This window comes from Muscardinus avellanarius (assembly GCF_963383645.1).
Source record: "Muscardinus avellanarius genome assembly, chromosome: 15".
In the NCBI taxonomy this organism is placed as follows: domain Eukaryota; kingdom Metazoa; phylum Chordata; class Mammalia; order Rodentia; family Gliridae; genus Muscardinus; species Muscardinus avellanarius.
In genome coordinates, this window is record NC_137801.1 from 6,405,405 (window position 1) to 6,426,080 (window position 20,676).

At 51.2% G+C, this 20,676-nt stretch overlaps 2 protein-coding genes across 3 annotated transcripts in view; both read left to right on the forward strand.

Annotated features, from left to right (window-relative positions):
• The window catches only part of CPSF3 (cleavage and polyadenylation specific factor 3), a gene marked incomplete at both ends in the record, with an annotated part of 34,040 nt that extends 24,062 nt beyond the window's left edge, over positions 1-9,978 (forward strand). The window contains 5 exons of one of the 2 annotated variants that reach the window (XM_080711741.1): positions 1,397-1,491; positions 3,479-3,623; positions 6,032-6,101; positions 9,104-9,200; positions 9,877-9,978. In XM_080711741.1, the coding sequence (XP_080567867.1) occupies positions 1,397-1,491; positions 3,479-3,623; positions 6,032-6,101; positions 9,104-9,200; positions 9,877-9,978 (509 nt within the window). The remainder of the gene's footprint in view (positions 1-1,396; positions 1,492-3,478; positions 3,624-6,031; positions 6,102-9,103; positions 9,201-9,876) is intronic. The other variant, XM_080711742.1, reaches the window with a different exon arrangement.
• A 2,515-nt stretch (positions 9,979-12,493) lies between these two features.
• IAH1 (isoamyl acetate hydrolyzing esterase 1 (putative)) lies at positions 12,494-19,308 on the forward strand (the record flags this gene model as incomplete). The annotated part of the gene is made up of 6 exons (XM_080711319.1): positions 12,494-12,574; positions 13,966-14,018; positions 14,233-14,381; positions 15,465-15,626; positions 16,957-17,075; positions 19,093-19,308. 6 exons carry the CDS (start codon positions 12,494-12,496, stop codon positions 19,306-19,308), a joined length of 780 nt encoding a protein of 259 aa, XP_080567445.1.
• Between the last annotated feature and the right edge of the window lie 1,368 nt (positions 19,309-20,676).

Here is a 20,676-nt window from a genome sequence, read left to right on the forward strand (position 1 = left end):
CTGAAGCTTGAGGTGTCTGCGTGTTCACATACTGAGGGGTGGCAGCTGAAAGCTGTGGACTCTTCTCGTAAAGCCTGACCGTGCCTTTCAGAGTTCACACAGGAGAGTGCTACCACACACAAAACAGGGAAAGAAGGAAATCTCTTCTCACCAAGACCCCCACGTGGAGTTATGGATAACCTAGAAAACTAATGAAATATATTGGGATTTTACGTGCTTTTCTTGGTCCTGGGGATTGAACCCAGAGCCATTCTATCTCCAGGCTACACCCCTGGTCCAGTTTTATTTATTTATTTTTTATTTATTTATTTATTTATTTTTTTGTGGTACTGGGGGTGGAACCCATGGGCTTTCTACCTCCGGGCTATACTCCCAGACCTTTTTTATATTTATTTGGAAACAGGGTCTCACTAAGTTGCTGAGAGCCTCACTAAGTAGCTGTGGCTAGCTTCGAACCCGTGCGATCCTCCTGTCTCCGCCTCCCAAGCGCGGGGATGACAAGCGTGCGCCACCACGCCCGGCTTACAGTTTTATTTTTTATTTGGAAACAGTGTCTCACTAGGTTACTGAAGGTCTCACTAAGTTGCCGAGCCTGGCTTTGAACCTGCAATCCTCCTGTCTCCGCCTTCTAAGGACTGGGATGCAAGCGTGCGCCACCATGCCCAGCTAATATAAAATAGATGTGAATTAACCCTGGGTTAAGAGGACAATCTTGTTTCAACAATGAGTTCATATGAGTGTTGATGATGCGTCGAGGTCTTTCTGTTGCTGTCATCAGTTAACATGAAGCTCACTCAGCTGTTGGAGCCATTTGACCCTAGAACTTGGTTACTGACTTTACCATTATACAGCGGCTTTGTTTAATCTGTTTTAAAGTAATGAAGCTGGGTGGGGTGGCGCACACTGGTCATCCCAGCACTGGGGAGGCTGAGACAGGAGGATCGCAGGTTCAAGGACAGCCTCAGCAAGCAGTGAGACTCTCATTAAACTAACAGGAACCTTGCCGGGCATGGTGGCGCACGCTCGTAATCCCCGCGCTTGGGAGGCAGAGACAGGAGGATCGCGCAGGTTCGAAGCCAGCTGTGCTGGCTTAGGAGACCCTGTTTCCAAATAAAAATGTTAAAATAGGTCTGGGAGTGTAGCCCGGAGGTAGAAGGGCTTCCAGGAACCCCAGTACCACCAAAAAAATAAATAAATAAATAACAAGAACCTGTCTTTCAAAATAAAAATTTTTAAAATAAGGCAGGGGGTGTAGTTTGGAGGCAGAATGCCCCCAGCTTCAATGTCCAGTACCACAAAAAAATAAAAAATAAACCAGTAAATAGTTATGCCACTGAAAGATGTTAGAAAATTATACATTTTATAATGGCTTCTTATTCTCCTTTTTTTTATTCAGGTGATGTAGAAGAATTCGAAATTCAGGAAAAGCCTGCTCTGAAAGTATTCAAAAACATTACTGTAATCCAGGAACCAGGCATGGTGGTACTAGAAGTAAGATCATATCATTTACCTAAACAAGGAGAAAAATAGTTTCAAAAAATGTTCACCTGCAATTGTAGAGGAATTAGTTGCTTTCCAGTCAGGAAAAAAGATACTGTTGGAAAATAGATGTGGAGGTTTTTTATTTTCAAGATCAACTTTGTTTTGTTTTGTTTTGTTGCTACTGGGGCTTGAACCTCACCCACTTGCTGAGGCTGTCTGCAAACCTACTACCCTTCTGTTTCAGCTTCCCAAGTCCTGGGACTACAGGCATGTGCAGCCTTGCCCAGCTCAAAATTAATTAACTAGTTAAAAATATAACATAGCACGTTTTCTGTGTAGTTATAAAAACAGAAGCTATTACTATCCATGCGTGGTCCTTTAAGAAGGAATAAGAAATACCCACATTAGCTTGGCATGGTGGTGCATGCCTAGAATCCCAGTACTTGGGAGGCTGAGATAGGAGGATCACAGGTTTGTTGAGGACAGACTCAGCAACCTAGCAAGACCCTGTTTCAAAACAAGAACAAAAAGGGCTAGGGGTGCGGCCCAGAGGCAGAGTGCCCCTCAGACCAGCCCTCAGCACCAAAGAAAAGTTAATGAATCCTGGTTTAATGTCGAGTGTGTGTTTTAAGTTTAGGTCAACCTTGTGGATCTCAGCTGATTTCATGGTACCCTTGAATGTCTTCAGTTACAGCAAGAGGTCTTTACAATTCTCAAGATTAAAACTTGTTTCTGTTCAAACACACAAACTTATCATACAGCATTCCTTCAAAGAGTGGTATTTTGAAGGTTCAAGTAATAACAAAGTGGCCCAGATCCCAAGAGGCTCGAAGTCACTATTTAGGTGGACGTGGCACCTGCTGGTGGGACCTGGAAGGAACACATAGGCCCCAGACGGTGGCGTTGCTGGTGGGTGTCTGCAACGGGCAGAGGACTTCCAGAGCTCCTGGCCAGAGGGCGCAGGGAGCCACCTGGTCTCTTTCTGCCTCAGAGTAGATTGTATGGAAGCTCGTAGGTATATGGTCAACTATTTTTTGTCATACATATTGTTTTTATAATGAAATGAAAGATCTATGAGTTCCAGTCTCACTACAATTCTGTGACTTAAGCCTAAATTTAACTCAGAAGGCTAGAAACAACTAGAAAGGCATCAGAAGGAGCGATTATCCGTAAAATACAGTTACATTTATTTATTTTATGAGGTAACATAAAAAAAATCTAAGAACTTCGTACCAGAGAGAAGGTGAAAGTCATTCAAGACACCGGTTTCGCGCTTGCTACTACCTGCCAGTAGTGAATGTATTTTTGTTTCTAGAGTTAACATGTCAAAAGCTCTTAGAGAAAGTGTGTTCAGTGGCTTCTGTTCCTTGTGAAAGTACTCTTTGGAGAGAAGACAAAAAAAAAAAAAAAATAGGGAAGGCCTCATTCCTGGAATAATTCCCCCGCGCTCACTCTAACGTGGAGACTTGGGAAGCTCTGTGGGGCAGTGGACCAGGGAATCTTGGGCATCATGGGAAAGTAAACAGTAACTGTGTAAAGCAGCTCCCTCTGGGGCTGGGGAGTGGGGAGCAGGCGCTAGTGCAAGGGCCTAGGTTCACATCCACATGTGCGCGCGCGTGTGTCTCCTACTCTCTTACCACACTGCCTGTGCTACTAACAAAAAGCGATTAGGAGTTTAACTTTAAATTCAGCACCAGCGATTATCTGGTGCAAGCTACTTTTTTGAGTCACTTTTATAAAATGAAGTTAATTGTACTATTTGTTATGAAAACTAAATGATAATCTACAAAAAACACCTTGCCACAAGGGCAGTGCTTAGCATACTTTGCTTTTGTGCTTAAAAAGAAGTGAGGGGTGTCCAGCAGTACTAACGAACGAGTCAGTCGATCCCAACGGCAGTGCGTGTGCCGATGGTGCCCGTGCGGTGGTGGAGGGAGGGCAGAAGCCGCAGCCTGTGGCTGGCAGAGCTCTGCATCCTCTTTCTTTTGCTTTCCAGTGGCTGGCAAACCCTTCTAATGACATGTACGCCGACACGGTGACCACGGTGATCCTGGAAGTTCAGTCCAACCCGAAAATAAGGAAAGGTACAGAGCTCCCATTTCTGCCCATGAGTTCCTCGGTCTCCCTTGTGTCTGTAAATAGTAGAAAAGGCAGCAGAGTCCTAAGTTAGGACCTAGAGTCTCCTGGGTGTTTCTTCCTGTGTGACCTTGGAGATACGAACTTAACGGTGTGTCTGAGAGTCTGAGCCAAGATCCCCACACCCTGCTGGTCTGAGCTGACTAGGAAGGTGGCTGCTGTTCTTGTGTGTGATAGAACGGCTCTCCCCATTGGACAGTTTTCAACCAAGGACAACGCCAGCGGAAACGTCTGTGTGTGAGTTTCACCGCTTGATCTGACGGCTCATAGTTCAGTGTGACGCACGGCTGCAGGTCGGCGTCTTCCCAGGGCTGGCTCTGTCGCCATGGGGAGGAGTCATGCCGGATGTTCTGGGAGGCCTCCATCCTGTACCCCTCACATGGCTCCGGAGCCCGCGTCTGATAGGAGGGTCCTGTTCCCTAACGTTAAAAATATATACGTAAGCCGGGCGTAGGGGCGCGCTTGTAATCCCCGCACTTGGGAGGCGGAGACAGGAGGATCGCGCAGGTTCGAAGCCAGCCTCAGCTGGCTTAAGAGACCCTGTTTCCAAATAAAAAATATAAAATAGGTCTGAGAGTGTAGTCCAGAGATAGAAGGCCCCTGGGTTCCATCCCCAGTGCCACCCCCCCCAAAAAAAAAAAATATATATATATATATATGTTTTATACTTAATACATATTGCATATATATGCAAGCAGTTTTTTGGTTTCAGGAGGGGGAAGTCTGTTTGCCCGCTTCGTAATTCATCTTGTAATTAGCTACATCTATAAAATGAAACAAATAACCTAGGCATGTCTAAGTGCCTGGCTGGATCATCAGAAAGCGTAACGGTGATTGTAAAGCCGTCCTCTGGGCATCGTTTTACGTTGGTCGCAGTTGGTTGCCCAGTGGACCGTGTCTGCCCCGGGCAGACCTGGCTGCTCGGTTCTTACGTCGTGCTCAGTGTTGCAGCTTTTGCCCGAGCACAGATATATTCAGGGCAGGACACTCGTGAAGGCAGCTGTCAGTTTCTCTCATTACCCGCATTCTTACCTTAGTGGTAAAGGTAGAGGGGGCCACCAAGGGCCATGTACACGGATGTCACTGTCAACATGATTTATGTTGTGCTGTGAGGGTGTACTATATTGTACCCATAAAAACATAAAAATAAAGGGCGGGGTGGGCGAGTGGAGAGGGGCCTTCTAGAAAGGTCACTCAGTCAGTAGTGGTGCGTACCCCGGGAGGTGGAGTGGGAGCGGGGCTCTGCAGGGGTCTGAGTGGCAAGGCCAGCCGCGCCCCTGAGCCCGGCCGCCAGCCCTCTGCGGTCCACGCAGCGGCCCCTCGCATCCGCCTCTGCAGCTCAGGTCGTTGGCTCCGGAGACGGCGCTGCGGCTCTGCTGCCCTCCTGTTCATTATATCTGATAATCCTTTATTACAACGAAGTCTCTTCTATAACAGCCACCTAATCGTAGACGGGTCGTTTTTCCAGTAAGTGAAATTTCAATGCAAAAATGGTGCCTTTTAAGGGTGGGTAAGATTTGGTTTTCAGTGGCGTTTGCTCTCTGGGCTTCGGCCCATGCTTTGTGGTGACGGAGGCTGAGGGCTGGGCCACGGTGCTGCTCACGCAGACTGCACCTGCTGGGGACGCGGAGGTCCAGTGCCGCCCTTCAGAGAATCGCCGTGTGTCCTGTATGTGCCGTACAAGGAGACACGAGCTATGGAAGATTGCTTTAACCTCTGCACTTCTCTTTCACCCTGGTCCCAAATGAAGATGTTCCTTTACTCTGATCTCTAGTGCTGTTCCCTCAGAATGCCCGGGGCAGCGGGCGTGGCGGTGCCACCCGTAATCCCAGAACTTGGGTCCAGAACTTGGGTGGCTGAGACGGAACGATCGCAGGGTCAAGGCCGGCCTCAACAACTTAGTGAGACCCTGTTTCAAAATAAAAAATAAAAATAGCTGGGGGTGTAGATCAAAGATTGAATGCCTCCGGTTCAACCTTCAGTGCCACACACAAAATAAAACTAGTGCCAGACATGGTGGCACATGCTTGTAATCCTAGTTCTTGGAAGCCAGGCGTGGTGGCACACACTTGTAATCCCAGCATTTGGGAGGCTGAGACAGGATCACGGTTCACAGCCAGCCTCAGCCACTTAGGCCCTCAGCAACTCAGACCCTGTTTTAAGATAAAGAATAAAAAATAATAGGGCTGGGGGTAAAGCTCAGAGGTAGAATCTCCCTGGGTTCAATCCCCAGTACTGAAAAAAAGGAAAGAAAGAAAAAATTCAGGGCCCTGCCCTGGATTCCAGGCACCTACCAACCCCAGCCACGTATGCTTGTTCTTGAAGAATTCCAGAATTAGTCATTCTGACCTACCAGTGTTTGGGAACAGTGCGGATAGGGATTCGGAGACCCAGTTCTCATTTTCTTCCCCAGGCGCGGTGCAGAAGGTGTCCAAGAAACTAGAGGCGCACGTGTACAGCAGGAGGCTGGAGACCATGCTGCAGTGAGTCTGCCTGCGGCCGGGTGGGCTGGGCCCAGGGTGGAGCTCCGGAGCCTTCCTCCTGCAGGGAGCCGCTTAGCTCAAGACCCGCCCTGAAGAACCAATTACCTTGCTGCTTTTTGCCCCCCTCCCCAGTACTGGGGATTGAACCCAGGGGCGCAGCGCCGCTGAGCTACACCCCACCTCTCAGATCGCTGGGATCACCAGCCTGCCACGCCGTGCCCAGCTATTCTTTTCTTCATTGTGAATTCTTCGATAGAAAGGGTTTTGAGATTTTTCTCAAGCAGTTTGTAACTATGAAATTCCTTTAAATGTGTTATTTCTCTGAACACCAAGTAGTCTTTATCACTTTTTTTTTTTTTTTTTTTTTTCTTGGCAGTGCTAGGGGTGGAACCCAGGGGCATTCTACCTCCGAGCTACACCCCAAGCCCTATTTTTTAGTCCTTTTATTTTTTATTTTTATTTATTTATTTGTATGTATGTGGGGGGATACTGGGGGCAGAACCCAGGGTCTTTCTACCTCTGGGCTATACTCCCAGACCTATTTTCTATTTTATTTGGAAACAGGGTCTAAGTTGCTGCGAGCCTCACTAAATAGCTGAGGCTGGCTTCGAACCTGTGCGAGCCTCCTGTCTCAGCCTCCCAAGTGCTGGGATTACAAGCGTGCGGCTCCACGCCCGGCTTTTAGTTCTTTTGAAACCGGGTCTCACCGAGTTGCGGAGGCCTCGCTAAGTAGCCGAGGCTGGCCTCACCGCGCTCCTCCGGTCTCCGCCTCCGGGGTGCTGGGATACAGGCGTGCCCACCACGCCCGGCAGTAAGCCTAACTTCAGGATGTTTTTCCCAAGTGAAGTAATCTTATAAAACTGCTTCATAGAGAGTAGCTACAGTTTAGAACTCCGCACCTAGCAATGTCTCCGTGGGGTGATCGTGTGCCTGCTGAGTGGAGACTGCTTCTGTTTTTAATTGGAAGTGACTTAGAGGCTGAGACAGGAGGATCGCACAGGTTCGAAGCCAGCCTCAGCTACTTAGTGAGGCTCTCAGCAACTTAGTGAGACCCTGTTTCCAAATAAAGTATAAAATAGGTCTGGGAATGTAGCCCAGAGATAGAAAAGACCCTGGGTTCCACCCCCAGTACCACCAAAAAAATAAAAAAAGTTATAATAAATAAAAGTAAAAGTGGATAATAAGCCAAGTATGGTGACAAACAGCTGTAATCTTAGTTCTAGGGAGGCTGAGACAGGAGGCTTGTGGGTTTGAGGCCAGCCTCTGCAATTCATAGGCCTCAGCAACTTTACTGAGACCTTGTTTCAGAATTAAAAGGGGGGAGCAGTGTTGAGAATATAGCTCTGAAGTCGAATGCTCCCAGGTTTTAGGAAAGGGGTGCTGGGGACTGCACCCAGAGGGACTCCACCTCTAAGCCTCACCCCCAGCCCTTCGTGTCTTTTTTGTTTTGAAACAGGGTCTCACCGGTTGCTGAGGCTGGCCTCGAACCTGCAGTCCCGTCTCAGGCTCCCGAGTACCGGGATTACAGGCGTGCCCCGCCACGCCAGCTGTCGTTTTGGAGAAGCGTCAGTGCAGGCCGGGGCGCCGTTGCCTCTGGAGTCTCCTTGCCGGTTCCCAGCCCCGGGCTGCATGGCCCCTGCTCCCCTCACTCTTTCTGCTGGAGCGTTAATCTGCTCCCCCAAAAGTCAGACCTGCCGGCCGCTGCGGCTGTGGGCACAGGGGGGTACCCGGGTTTTGCCCTTGATTGTGGGGTGGGCGACCCCTCCCCAGAGCCACCCTGGGACCCTTCGGAGGCCCAGAGCAAGCACCGCCCTGCGCAGCGCCCTCCCCCGGGGTCTCTTCGGGGCGGGTGCCTGGGCTCCGCGGCCCAGGGGCCTCAGCGCAGACCACGGTGGCCTGCGTGGAAAAGACCTCGCTTTCCGTTTAGCAGAGACCTCTGATTTTAAAATAGAGCCTTTGGTCGGCGTGTGGCTTGGCAGTAGAGTGCCTGCCTAGAACTGCTGCCTGGGCTCAAGCCTCAACACCTCCAGCTAGAATACTCCTACCATGATGTTTTTCCTAGGTCCTAGGTTGCCCGGCCAGTGTATTCAGATACATTGTTAACATTACCTGCCTAAGAGGGCAGCAGAGAGCAGCTGGCTGGGGGGCTGCCTTCTCTCACCTCCTGCACCCAGCCTACTGACCGGCCCGCACACCCCTCGGCGCTGGGCATTCTACTTCCAAGCTCTACCCCAGCCCTTTATATTCTATTTTATTTATTTATTTATTTATTTTTTGGTGCTGGGGGTCGAACCCAGAGGCATTCTGCTTAAGTCGTGGAGGGCCTGAGTTGCTGAGGCTGGGCAGGAACCTGCGGTCCTCCCGTCTCGGCCTCCTGAGGTGCCGGGATTACAAGTGTGCACCCCCACAGCCGGCTTTATTTGAAGCTGAGTCTCAGTAAGTTGCCAGATCTGGCCTCAAACCTGTGATCCTCCCAGGACCAGGGCGCCAGGCGTGCACCAGCAGCCAAGACGGGCGCTGTTTGCAGTGCAGCACTGAGGTCAGTGGCGCTCTGTAGCTCCTCGGTGCGCGGGGTCTTAGTGGCCCTGCACTCCCAGCACCTGGCACCGTCTCCCACACGGGAGATGCTCACTCAGTACCGAGTCTCATGAACTCGGAGGCACTGGGTTGGCTAAAAGGAGCGGACAGCGCAGGCTCCGTCCACTCAGCTGCTTACCGGCTCTGAGGCTTTTAGCAGAGCGCCTCCTTTTTTCCCTCAGGTGTTAAAGGGATCTTTACAGAGTTGTTACAGGTTAAGACGATGCACGTGAAATGCCCGGGGCAGGGCCTGCCGAGCAGGCCCTGGGTTTTACAAAACTAATCGACTGTCAGGGTAAATAAGAAGTATCCCGCAGGAGTCGGTACAGGTGTTCTACTTTGGAACTAGGACCTATGTTCAATCTGATTTTTCCCCAGATATGGAAAGCGGGACTTTTCCACTAATACCTTGTCCTGAATTTTAGAGACATATTTGGAGAAGACTGTGTAAGCGTGAAGGACGGCTCCAGCCTGAGCGTCACGGTGGACGGGAAAACAGCGAATATTAACTTGGAGACGCGGGTACGTAGCTCGTCCTGCACCTCGAGACACCCAGGAAACAAAGCGGGGGCGAAAATCGCCCCCCGACCCGCCTCCGCCGCCTGTGGCAGCCTTCCGGCAGGTTGACGTTTCCTTCCGGTGGCTTCCCGCAGTCTCTTTTACACAGTTGTGTCTATATAGAGAAATTTTGCTTACTTTTTGTGTGTGTGTGTGTGTGTGTGTGTGTGTGTGTGTGTGTGTGTGTGTGATGCTGGGGGTGGAACTCGGGCTATTCTACCTCCAAGCTACACCCCAGCCCTAGTTTTTACTTTCTATTTGGAAGTGGTCTTGCCAGGTTGCTAAGGCCCTCTCTAAGTTTCTGAGGCTGGCCTTGAACCTGCGATCCTCCTGTCTCAGCCTCCCAAGTACTACGATGACAGGTGTGCTCCACCACGCCCAGCCGTATTTCTCCTGCGTACAAATCTGTCCCTGTTTGCAGGTGGCCTGCACGGTCCCATCCGAGGTCGTGCCCCGTAGTTTGCCCTTCCTGGTGCCCCTGCGTCCCCCTCAGCCTCTCTCTGGCTTGGCATCTGGATGGTGTGGGTTTTCCAGAGAGGCCGCTCCTCAGCACCTGCGGGCCACCTGGCTTTCCAGACACTGGCGTAGGTCTCCCGCGCTCGGTGACCGTGAGCTCGATGGCGTGTGCTTCCTCTCGCAGACGGTGGAGTGCGAGGAGGGGAGTGAAGACGACGAGTCACTCCGGGAGATGGTGGAGCTGGCGGCGCAGAGGCTGTATGAGGCGCTCACCCCGGTGCACTGACGGCTCAGCTCCTGTCTATTAAAGCTCTCTTGACACTTGACCTGCTCCTGACACCCTAAATAAAATACCTTAGTTTCTGTGGGGTAGCCTGTTTACTTTTCATATCAAGTGACCTTTTCCAGCAGCCTAAATCTGCTAAATTGCCAACTAATTCAACCATTATTCCAGGACTGACTACTAAATAAACTGCTCATGATGTTAGAATTCCACTCTGCCTCCAGGCTGCACGCGGCTCAGATCTGCTCAAAGCAGTTGAGTCAGAATTTATTTTGTTGTGCTTATTAAGAAAACACAAGCCAGCCGGGCGTGGTGATGCACGCTTGTAATCCCTGCTCTTGGGAGGCTGAGGCAGGAGGATCGCACGCGTTCAAAGCCAGCCTCAGCTACTGAGTGAGGAGGCTCTCAGCAACTTAGTGAGACCCTGTTTCCAAATAAAATATAAAAAAAGGTCTGGGAGTATAGCCCGGAGGTAGAAAGCCTCTGGGTTCCACCCCCAGTACCATCGGAAAAAAAAAAAAAGCCAGCTGGGCGTGGTGGCGCACGCTTGTAATCCCAGCATTCGGGAGGCTGAAACCGGAGGATCGCGATTTGCGGACAGCCTCAGCTACTAGTGAGGCCTTCTGCAGCTTAGTGAGACCCTGTTTCAAAATAAAGAATAAAAAATAGGGCAGGGTTGTAGCTTGGAGGTTGAATGCCCCTGGGTTCCATCCCCAGACCTGCAAAAAAGAAAACACGAGCCTGACGTGGTGGCACACACTTGTTACCCCAGTACTTGGGAGGCTGAGATAGGAGACCACAGGTTCGCTCCTGGCCTCAACAATTTAGCAAGACTCAAGAAAACGACACGATTCTGCCTCCTGGGAGGACACACAAGTGCTGGCACCTGTTCCCAGCCAGTGTCCTCCAGTCTCAAGTCCCACCCAGATCTCCTCCTCCTCCTCCTGCCTCACCTCTAACCCTACAGCACTGCCCTGGCTTCAGTAACAGACTTGGGTGTGTGAATCTGTTACTTAAAATGAAGTACATTCACTCCTGTGAGATAGTGTTCATACTGTCCTCATACCAAAAGACTAGGCTGACCTATAAGTGTCACATAAGATCTTAAATTTAAAAACATTAAGGCTGGCCGGGCACGCTGGCGCACCCCTGTAGCTCATTACAGCTTGTAATCCTAGTACTTGGGAGGCTGAAACAGCAGAATCGCAGGTTCATGGCCAGCCTCGGCTACTTAGCGATGCCCTTCGCGATTTAGTGAGATTGTTTCAAACTATTAGGGCTGAGTAGCTGAGTTTGGCTGCAAACCTGCAATCCTGTCTCGGCCTCCCAAGTACTAGGATTACAAGCTGGAGCTACCTGCAATTTAGTCAGACTCTGTTTCAAAATAAAGAAAAATAGGGCAGGGGATGCAGCTCAGAGGTAGAATGTCCCTGGGTTCAATCCCCAGTTCTGGGGGGGAAAAAATTGAGCTGAGAGCGCAGCTCAGAGGCCAAATACCCCTGGGTGCAATCCGCAGTACCACACAGACGGTAAGGCACGCGCTGAGCGGTGCCCTGTCCTCACCTCCAGCTGCGCTTTGCAGCTGGGCCACATGCGCTCCCTAGAGCCCGCTCTGACCTCCAGTGTCTGCTTAGGGCTCCCCCTGGTGCCCGGCACGGGTTCTCCATGGGGGCACCTTACAAGCCTCCCAGGATCTGAGGCCCTTTGCTAGAAATTAATTGGGGGGTCGGGTGAGGGCTCTTACTTAGCACTTGATTTAAAAGCTCCAACAGACTCTGGCTGGAAGCGAGATGCTTCCATCTCGGGGCTGGGCGCTCCCCAAGGGCCGCACACCCGATTGGCTCCAGGGCCTTTTTTTTTTTCGTTACTGGGACCTGAACCCGGGGGCATTCTATCTCCGAGATACACCCCAGCCCTATTTTATTTTTATTTCGAAACGGTCTAAATTGCGGAGGGCCTAAGTAGCTGAGGCTGGCCGCGAACTGCGATCCTCCTTTCTGAGCCTCCCAAGTAGTGGGATCACAAGCGTGCGCCACCACGCCGGCTCAGAGCTTTTTTTGTTTGTTTGTTTGTTTTTTGTCCTGGGGATTAGGCGTTCGTTAACGCGGCTGTGCGGTGTGCGCGGATGTTTCCAGTGCACAGACTAGACTGCCTGTGGCCGGGCGAGGAGCGGGCTTTGCCCAAGACGCCCAATCGCTCTCCTTTGGGGTTCGTTTCGGGCGCCGCCCACCTGGACCGAGGTGAGAGTACGAGGCCCCGCTTCTGAGCAGGAGGCCACCCGAGCCCTGGCCCCAACAGCGCCTGGAGAGACGCGGGGCTCTAGCGATGGAAGCCGCAGGAAATATGCCGCACCGCGCAGGCGCGTGTCCCAGCGGGCCGCCCCGCCCGCCAACCCACCCAGCGCCACACCCACCGGCCCGCCCTCCAGCGCCTCGCCCATTGGTCGCGCGCGCCCCGCCCACCGGCCCCGCCCCGCGCCCTGGACTTCCGGCCCGACTCGCGGAGCCGGGGCGGCACTATGGCGGCGTGCGGGGCTGTGCCTGGCGGGCGCTCCCTGCTTTGGCCGCGCGTGCTGCTTTTCGGCGACTCCATCACGCAGGTACCGCAGCCCCCCGGCCCACGCCGGCAGTGCCGGGCCCGCGCGAGGCCGAGACCTGGCCGCGCCGGGCGGTGGGTCCTGAGAACCGCCGGCGCCCCACGCCCGCCCCGGAGGCCCCGCACAGCCGCCGCCCGGGGACCCTGAGCGGCTGCCCCGCGCTGTTTCTTTTGGAACAGGCTGTGCAGTAAATGGTTGGCCTTGAAAGGAAAATGCCTTCAAGAATAAAGTAGGAAAAATAATTTTTTTCCAGCTGAAATCATTCCAACTCCCATTAAGGAGTAATTCTGCCAAATATGTCCTTACTCCAGGAAGGTGCTAAAAATTACTGTAGGGTTTTTTTTTTCCCCTAACATTCAGACACGAGTTTTTGAATGTGTGTGTGTACATATTTGGGAATATTTTGCATATATAATATATATGTGTGTGTGGCAATTTTTTTTCCCTGTACTGGGGATGGAATCCAGGGGCATTCGACCTCCGAGCGACACCCCCAGCCCTATTTTGTATTCTTTATTTTGAAACAGAGTCTCACTGAGTTGCCAAGGGCCTCCCTCTATAAGTAGCTGAGGCTGTCCTCACCTCCATCCTCCTGTCTCAACCTCCCAAATGGTGGGATTACAAGCGTGTGCCACCACGCCGACCCCTTCATAATATGTTGAGGCACCGAGGCAATAAGAACGTCTCAAATACCATGTGAATGTATATAAGAAAAGGTCCCCTGGGCGTGGTGCCACACATATATAATCCCAGTACTTGGGAGGCTGAGGCGGGAATTTCGGGTTCAAGGCCAGACTCAGCAATTTAGTGTGATTGTCAGCAACCTAGCAAGACCCTGTTTCAAAGCAACAACAAAAAAGAGCGCCTCTGGATTCAGTCCCTAGTACTACAAAAAAAAAATTCACCTGAGTTATATAATAAAGCAATGGCTTTCCTTATTTTTTCAACCCTGGAAAGGTGGTATTTTCAACATTGAGCCTCAATAAAATGTAAATGATTGCCTACACCTGTAATCCCAGTTCTGGGGAGGCTGAGGTAGGATTGCAGGTTCTCTGCCAGCCTCAGCAATCTTAGGCCCTCTGCAACCTAAAGAAACCATTTCCAAATAAAAGAATAAAATCGGGCTGGGGTGTAGCTTGGAGGCAGAATGCCCCTGGGTTCCATCCTAGTAGCACACATACACAGAAAAAAGTAGATGAGGGGCTCAGAGCCAGTTGAGAAGAAAGACACACCTAATTTCCAGTGTGAAAACTACTGCCAGGTGACACTGCTGCATTCCCCAAGAGGCTCTGCCCAGGAAGTTGGGGAGCGCAGACACTGAGAGGGGCGCTGAGCAGCGCGCCCAGGCTACACCTTCCGGTTGCGCTGATAGTAACGGGCTTTTCTTTCTTCAGTTTTCTTTTCACCAGGGTGGCTGGGGCGCGGCACTGGCTGACAGACTGGTCAGGTGAGAACTTCCTAGATTGATACTCGTGTTGACTGATAAATGCCATCTCAGGAAAAGAGGAAATGTGTTGACTGATAAATGCCATCTCAGGAAAAGAGGAAATGCACGGTGCATTCAAATCAGAGCTCTGTGCTGGGATGAGGAGCACCCCCTCGTGGTGGTGTCGGGGCCACGGCTCCCCTTACAGCCCAAGCTTTTTATTTTTATTTTCCAGAAAATGTGATGTTCTGAATCGTGGGTTTTCAGGCTACAATACCAGGTGGGCCAAAATTATCCTTCCAAGACTAATCAGGAAAGGGGACGGTTTGGACGCCCCGGTAGCAGTTACGATTTTCTTTGGTGCCAATGACAGCGCACTGAAAGGTAGCGGTTTCTATGGTTTTCCTGGCTCTTTTTTAACCGCTTTTATGTTGTTTGTTGTGTGAAACGTGAAGTCCTTTTGAGGTTGTTGATGTTGTATTTCTCCTGGCATTAATGCTCATGGATTTTGTTCTGACTTACGTCCTGCTTCGTGTCCAGACGCAAAGGCACGGTTCGAGTCCCTGGCACTGTGCTCTATTTCTGATGTCTCCCCTCTCCTCTGTCTCTCAGGCAGTTCAGGAGGGCCTCCCTGCTCCTTCTGAGGCCCTGCTGTGCTTGGAGGCTGGCGTCCCAGCTCCCTCCCCTTCCTGCTCCTGAAGGAGCACCCTTTGCTTGAGGGCAGCGCATGCGCTTTGGGGAGGCCGCTGCTGGTGCTCCGCACTTACTCCCTTCCGCAGCCGCCCCAGGAGGTCTCCCTGTTATTCCCAGTTTGCCTATGAAGAGACAGATACTCTGAAGTCCTGACAAAACCAGGTTAGGACGGGCAGTCGCTCCACAGCCCACGGCAGCCTGACTGGTGAGCAGACACTGCAGGAAAAAGGACCAGAGCGCAGTGCGCCCAGCTGGAGCCTTTGGAGTCGGAATTTTTTTTTTAACTAGGAATTGGATTTAGGAGTGTTTTACCTCTGAGCTATACCATGTAGCCCTTTTAATTTTGTGTGTGGTACTGGGGATGGAACCCAGGGGCATTCTACCTCCAAGCTACAGAGCTAGACCTAGCCCTTTGACCTTATATTTATTTTTTTGTGGTACTGGGGATAGACCCCAGGGTCAGTCTACCTCTGAGCTACACCCCCCCCCCCATTTTATTCTTTGAAAACCGAGTTGCAAAGGGCCTAAGTAGCTGAGGCTGTCCTTGAACCGCTATCCTACCTCAGCCTCCCAAATGAGGTTTACCACTCCCCGCTTGAACTGTTTATGATAGACTGTGCACTTTAATTCTTTGAAGAGAGGGAGGCCTCTTTCTGTCTTTGGTCTTCAGTAGTTCCCTAATGACCTCATGAATTGCACGCATGTGCAAAAGTAAATTCATTCTGCTTGCCACTCTACAAAACTGAGCTTGAGTGCTGGTGTCCTCCTGATCAGACGAGAACCCCAAGCAGCACGTTCCCCTGGAGGAGTTTGCTGCGAATCTGAAGAGCATGGTGCATTACCTGCGCTCTGTGGGCATCCCCGAGCACACAGTCATTCTCATCACGCCACCGCCCCTCCACGAGGCCGCCTGGGAAAAGGAGTGCATCGCGCAAGGTGAGTGAGCACCCCTCCACGCCACCTGCCCGGGACGCCTGCTCCGCAACATTCCGTTCTCAATTAACCAAATTGAAAAGGGGAGTTCCATTATGTCTTACTAAGAATTCTGTTGCGAGGCCGGGCGCAGTGGCGCTCGTTTGTAATCCCAGCATTTGGGAGGCTGAGACAGGAGGATGGTGGTTTGAGGACAGCCTCAGCTACTTTAAGGGAGGCTCTTCGCAACTCAGCGAGACCCTGTTTCCAAATAAAGAATAAAAAATAGGGCTGGGGCTAGAATTCCCCTGGGTTCCATTCCCAGTACTAAAAAAAAAAAAAAAAAAAAAAACCCTGTTGCTATAGAAAAGGGTCCCTGGCTTTGGATAGGCCAGGAGGGAACCACTGGCCTAGACTTGTATTTGTGAAGCCCTAAAGCCCGGTAAGCGTCTTGGGCCTGCACGTGAGGCGCGGCCCCGACTTGCTGGCTGAGAGGTGCCTGGGGTCGTGGGCTCCGCAGGCTCGTTGTAGGCTGGGTGGGATGGCGCTTTCTGTCTGCCTGCGTACGTGGGCTCCGCAGGCTCGTTGCAGCTGGGTGGGATGGCGCTTTCTCCTGCCTGCGTAGGTCCTTCCGTTTTGCCTGCTTGGCATTTAAAGAAAAGGAGAATAGCCTCTTCCGGTTTTTTCTACAAGATGCTATCATATAACGTGACTGTAATAATCTCACGCTGACACACTTTTATTGGCCCAAGCTTCCTGGGCCAGTGATGGCTCCGCGCGGGCCAGCTGTCAGCTGGGGGAGCTCTCTCCTTTCCCACTAGGCCCTCCTTCGGCTCCACACCGCTGCCATCTCTTCATGTCTTCCTGGTGTCGGGCCCTTAGTCCCCGCCAGTCCTCACTGCCCACGGTGCTCAGTTCTGCCAGCAGCCCCGCGCCTTCTCCTTGAGCTCAGGCCGCGCCCCGCCTGCAGGCCTAGTGTCTTGGCCGTCTGGCTGCCGGGGGCTGAGCAGTGTCATCGTGGAGGGCAGGGAGCAGGGCCGTGTTCCCGGCCACACAGCGAGCAGCGCCTTGGCGTACCTGCCATGTCCCGGGGACTGGCACTTCCTCACCGACCAGCCCCTCCCGGGCCTCGGCTCGTGTCGTCCTGTGCCGTCCTCCTCAGGCCCCCGCTGTCTGCCGAGCTTTGTCCTTTGCAGTGTGGAGCAGCACGAGGACCCGAGACCCATCCCTGTGCCGGGTCCTCAGACCCCGAGGGGGCTGGCGCTGGCACGACTTGGAAGCCGCGCAGGTCGACAGCCTGCTCAGGGCCAGCATTTGGGTTTAGCAACCTCATCTGGATGTCCTCTCCCCATAGGTTACAAATTAAATCGCCGGAACTCAGTTGTGGGTGAATACGCCAGTGCGTGCGTGCGAGTGGCCCAGGAGTGTGGGGCCGACGCCCTCGACCTGTGGACGCTGATGCAGAAGGATGAGGTACGGTGACTCGTCAGTCCTCCTGGGGCCTAGCCGTCCGCTATGGTGACTCGTCAGTCCTCCTGGGGCCTAGCCGTCCGCTTCCTCAGCTAGGAACTCGTATGGCGGACACAAGTGGCCAGGGTCTCTCTTCCATGGAGTGGGAATGTGAAAACTTAACAAGAACAGTGAACCCAGGCAGAACATGTCATTCACTAAGGAAGTTCATAGCTAAGATCATTCATAGCTAAGATCAGTCATTACTCTGTTTTAAAGGCAATTAAATTTAATATTTAAATATAAATGGCAATTAGCAGCCCCCCTGCAACATGGTACAACTACTCAGGAGATAGCTGGAGGGTTTCTTACACAGTTACATACACTGACTGAGACCAGCAATATTTGCCCTAGAGCAATGGAAACTGTGTTCCCAGATCCAGTAATCAGCTGTTTGGAGCAGCACCGTTCTTCATTGCCCAGAGCTGGGAAGTCTGGGTGAGAGATGAACCACGCGGTGGAACTCGGCCTGCTGGCGCACTCCTACAGTCCTAGTGCTTGGAGGCTGGTCAGGAGACTCAGACTCAAGCCTGCATGTGGCAGCTTGGCAAGACCCTGGTTCACAGTAAAAAGTAAAATAGGGCTGGGGGTGAAGTTCAGTAGTAGAACACCCTGGGTTCAGTCCCCAGTACCAAAAACGGAGGTAGGAATGTGGATACACACAGTAGCTTAGGTAAAGCGCGGGCATTCCCTGAAGAAGCTGGTTTCTAAGTTACATACATGATTCGATCTCTGACGTCTCGGAAAGGCAGGACAGTGAGGCGGGCCAGGCCCTGACAAGCAGTGCAGAGCAGGGCCAGCGCAGGGCCTTTCCCTGCCTTCCACTCTTTAGAGTTTATTCTGTGGGGCACTTAAAGGCCATCTCAGCCAGGTGTGGTGGCGCGAATCTGTAAGCCAAGTACTTGGGACGCTAAGACAGGAAGTTTGTGAGACAGGAAGAGGGTGAGTTAGAGGCCAGCCTCATCACCGTGGCAAGACCCTATTTCAAAGTAAAAAGTAAAATAGGCTAAGAGTGTAGCTCACAGGTGGTACACCCCTGGTTCAGCCCCCAGTACCACCACTAGTGTGGGGAGGGCTCACTGCTCTGCTGCTGAGGCCCAGAGAAGGCTGGCTGAAGGAGGCTGCTGGTACTGGAATACCCGGGAACAAGGACCCAGCGCTCTCTTGGACAAAAAGGCAGAAAACCGCCAGCCACCACCAAACCAGATGCCAACCGCTCGCCCTCCCTCCGTCTTAATCCACACCACTCCTTCCAATAATAGTCGCTGCTCTTTTTTCTTTTTCTTGTAGTAGTAGTGATGTGACCCAGGGACATTCTACCTCTGAGCTATACCCTCAGCCTTTTTCTTTTTTTTTTTTTCCAAACAGGGTCTCACTAAGTTGTGGGAGGGTCACTAAGTAAGTAGCTGAGGCTGGCCACAAACCTGCGATCCTCCTGTCTCAGCCTCCCAAGTACTGGGATTGTTAACAACCAAGAGTCCCACTACCGTGTGGACAGTAAGCACTGCCGTCATCTTTAAAGGCTCCCAGAGTCCAGCCGAGGGGCCACTCAGCCCCCAGCCTCCAGCCTTCCTCTGAACCCTCGGCAGCTAGAGAGCTGAAGGGTCCACATCCAGGGTTGTTTCAGTCTAACACCCCACCCGAGATGGCTGAGAAGTCATTGTATTTACTTACTTTTGTAGTACTAGGGATTAACCCACGGCCTCACACAGGCTGTGCAAGTGCTCGACCACTGAACTACCCCAGCCCTTTTTTAAGATTTTGAGACGTCTTTGCTGAGGTCTGCAAGACAGCACCCCGGCAGGCAAGGGTGTTGCGGGTGGTGCACCTGTACAGGCAGTACGCTGATGCTGTGGTCCTGCAGAGCTCGGGTCCGATGCCTCAGAGGGGCTGCTGAGCTGTCACAGGGCCCCACGGGGAGGAAAGCACACGGTAGCATTTAGAAAAACTACGCGACTTCAGTGACTTCTCTCCTTTACAGGACTTCTCACCCTACTTATGTGATGGACTACATCTGTCACCCAAGGGAAATGAATTTCTGTTTTCTCATCTCTGGCCTCTGATAGAGAAAAAAGTCTCTTCTCTGCCTTTGCTGCTCCCTTACTGGAAGGATGTAGCAGAGGCGACACCTGAGCTGAGTCTGCTGGGAGACGGAGCCCAGTCGTCACTTCCAGGAGCACAGGAAGTCTCTTGTTAATTTACGGAATCTAACGCTGCTAACACAGGCTCCAAGGAGGTCGGTGCAGCGTATTTTCTCAAGCTTAACTCTCTGCTTTGACCCTGGGTCAGAACACATTTGCCGCTGATATTAATAAATTTTTAAAGATTCTTCAGGGAAGCTTTGTACTTGGCACATTCTGTTTCGATATTCAGTTTTTATTGATTAATGCAGGTATCATCAGTGCCAAAGCTACAGGATAGACCCTGAGCAGCGTGTTAATCCTGTACAGGGCAAAAAAGGTAAAGACAATTTTGTTTTTTAAAAAGTCACAATTTTATAAAAAATGGTTTTCTTAACATTCTGCTGAGAACCGTTCACTCATACATACACCCACACACCCCACTCACCTGGTATCAAATTCTGAAAAGATAACTGAAACAACAATGTCTTGACTAGTTAAGATAGTAAATACCGCAAGGTACAAGTTCAAGTATTAGTGTAACAAGTATCTGGGTAACAAATGTCCTGGGGGGGGGGTGATTTGTCACAGGCAGGCTCGGCTAATCACCCTCAGAGGTTAGGTTGTAAGTTATCTTATGGTTTGTCACAGGCAGGCTCGGCTAATCACCCTCAGAGGTTGTACATTATCTTAGTTAAAAACGTGTTGGCTGATGAGCACATTTCAGCTCATAGAAAAAAACAGTAATTTAACTAGAACTTTATGGAAATCTGAATCCAGGTGTTCCTGTCCTGCACACAGTAAATACAGACCATCCAAAATCCTGAAGCACTAAAGCAGTCACGTGATATCTACTTGTGAGTCAACACGGGGGTGAAGCGTCGGGCCTTGGGGGGCTGGTCTCAGTCCCTAGGAGAGTCAGGGCCGCTCCTGGCTCACCCCAGCCTGTTCTTTGGTAAAAAGCATCTCATTACTCTCTTAACCACTAACTTACAAACAGGCAGCCATGCTCTTTGAGATCATATTTTGAAGTAGGTTTTATGGATAGTGAATTTTAAGAGCATGACAAGTAATACAAGGGATACATGAAAATACTTATAAACAAAACCTGCCCAGCAGATTGGGGGCCTGAGAAGTTGACCAGGTATCTATAGATTTAACTGGCTAACTGTAAACCTAATTGTAAAAGCTAGACTCTTTAATTCTAGAAAGTACTAGCCTTAGAATCATAAGGGCCATGTCAGCCCAAATTATTTGAAAGTTTAGATGTAGAATTCTCCCTGCTGTAAAAGCTCTGGGTTAGACCTGGAAACACCTGCATTTTGGAGCTATTGTGTAGCTAGACTTAAGAATAAGTCCGAGTTCCAGTTTTCCTCACAAAATAACTGCTAAATGCCTCGTTAGTCAGGGGATCATTACAGTGTATAAGAAAAACTGATCACCTC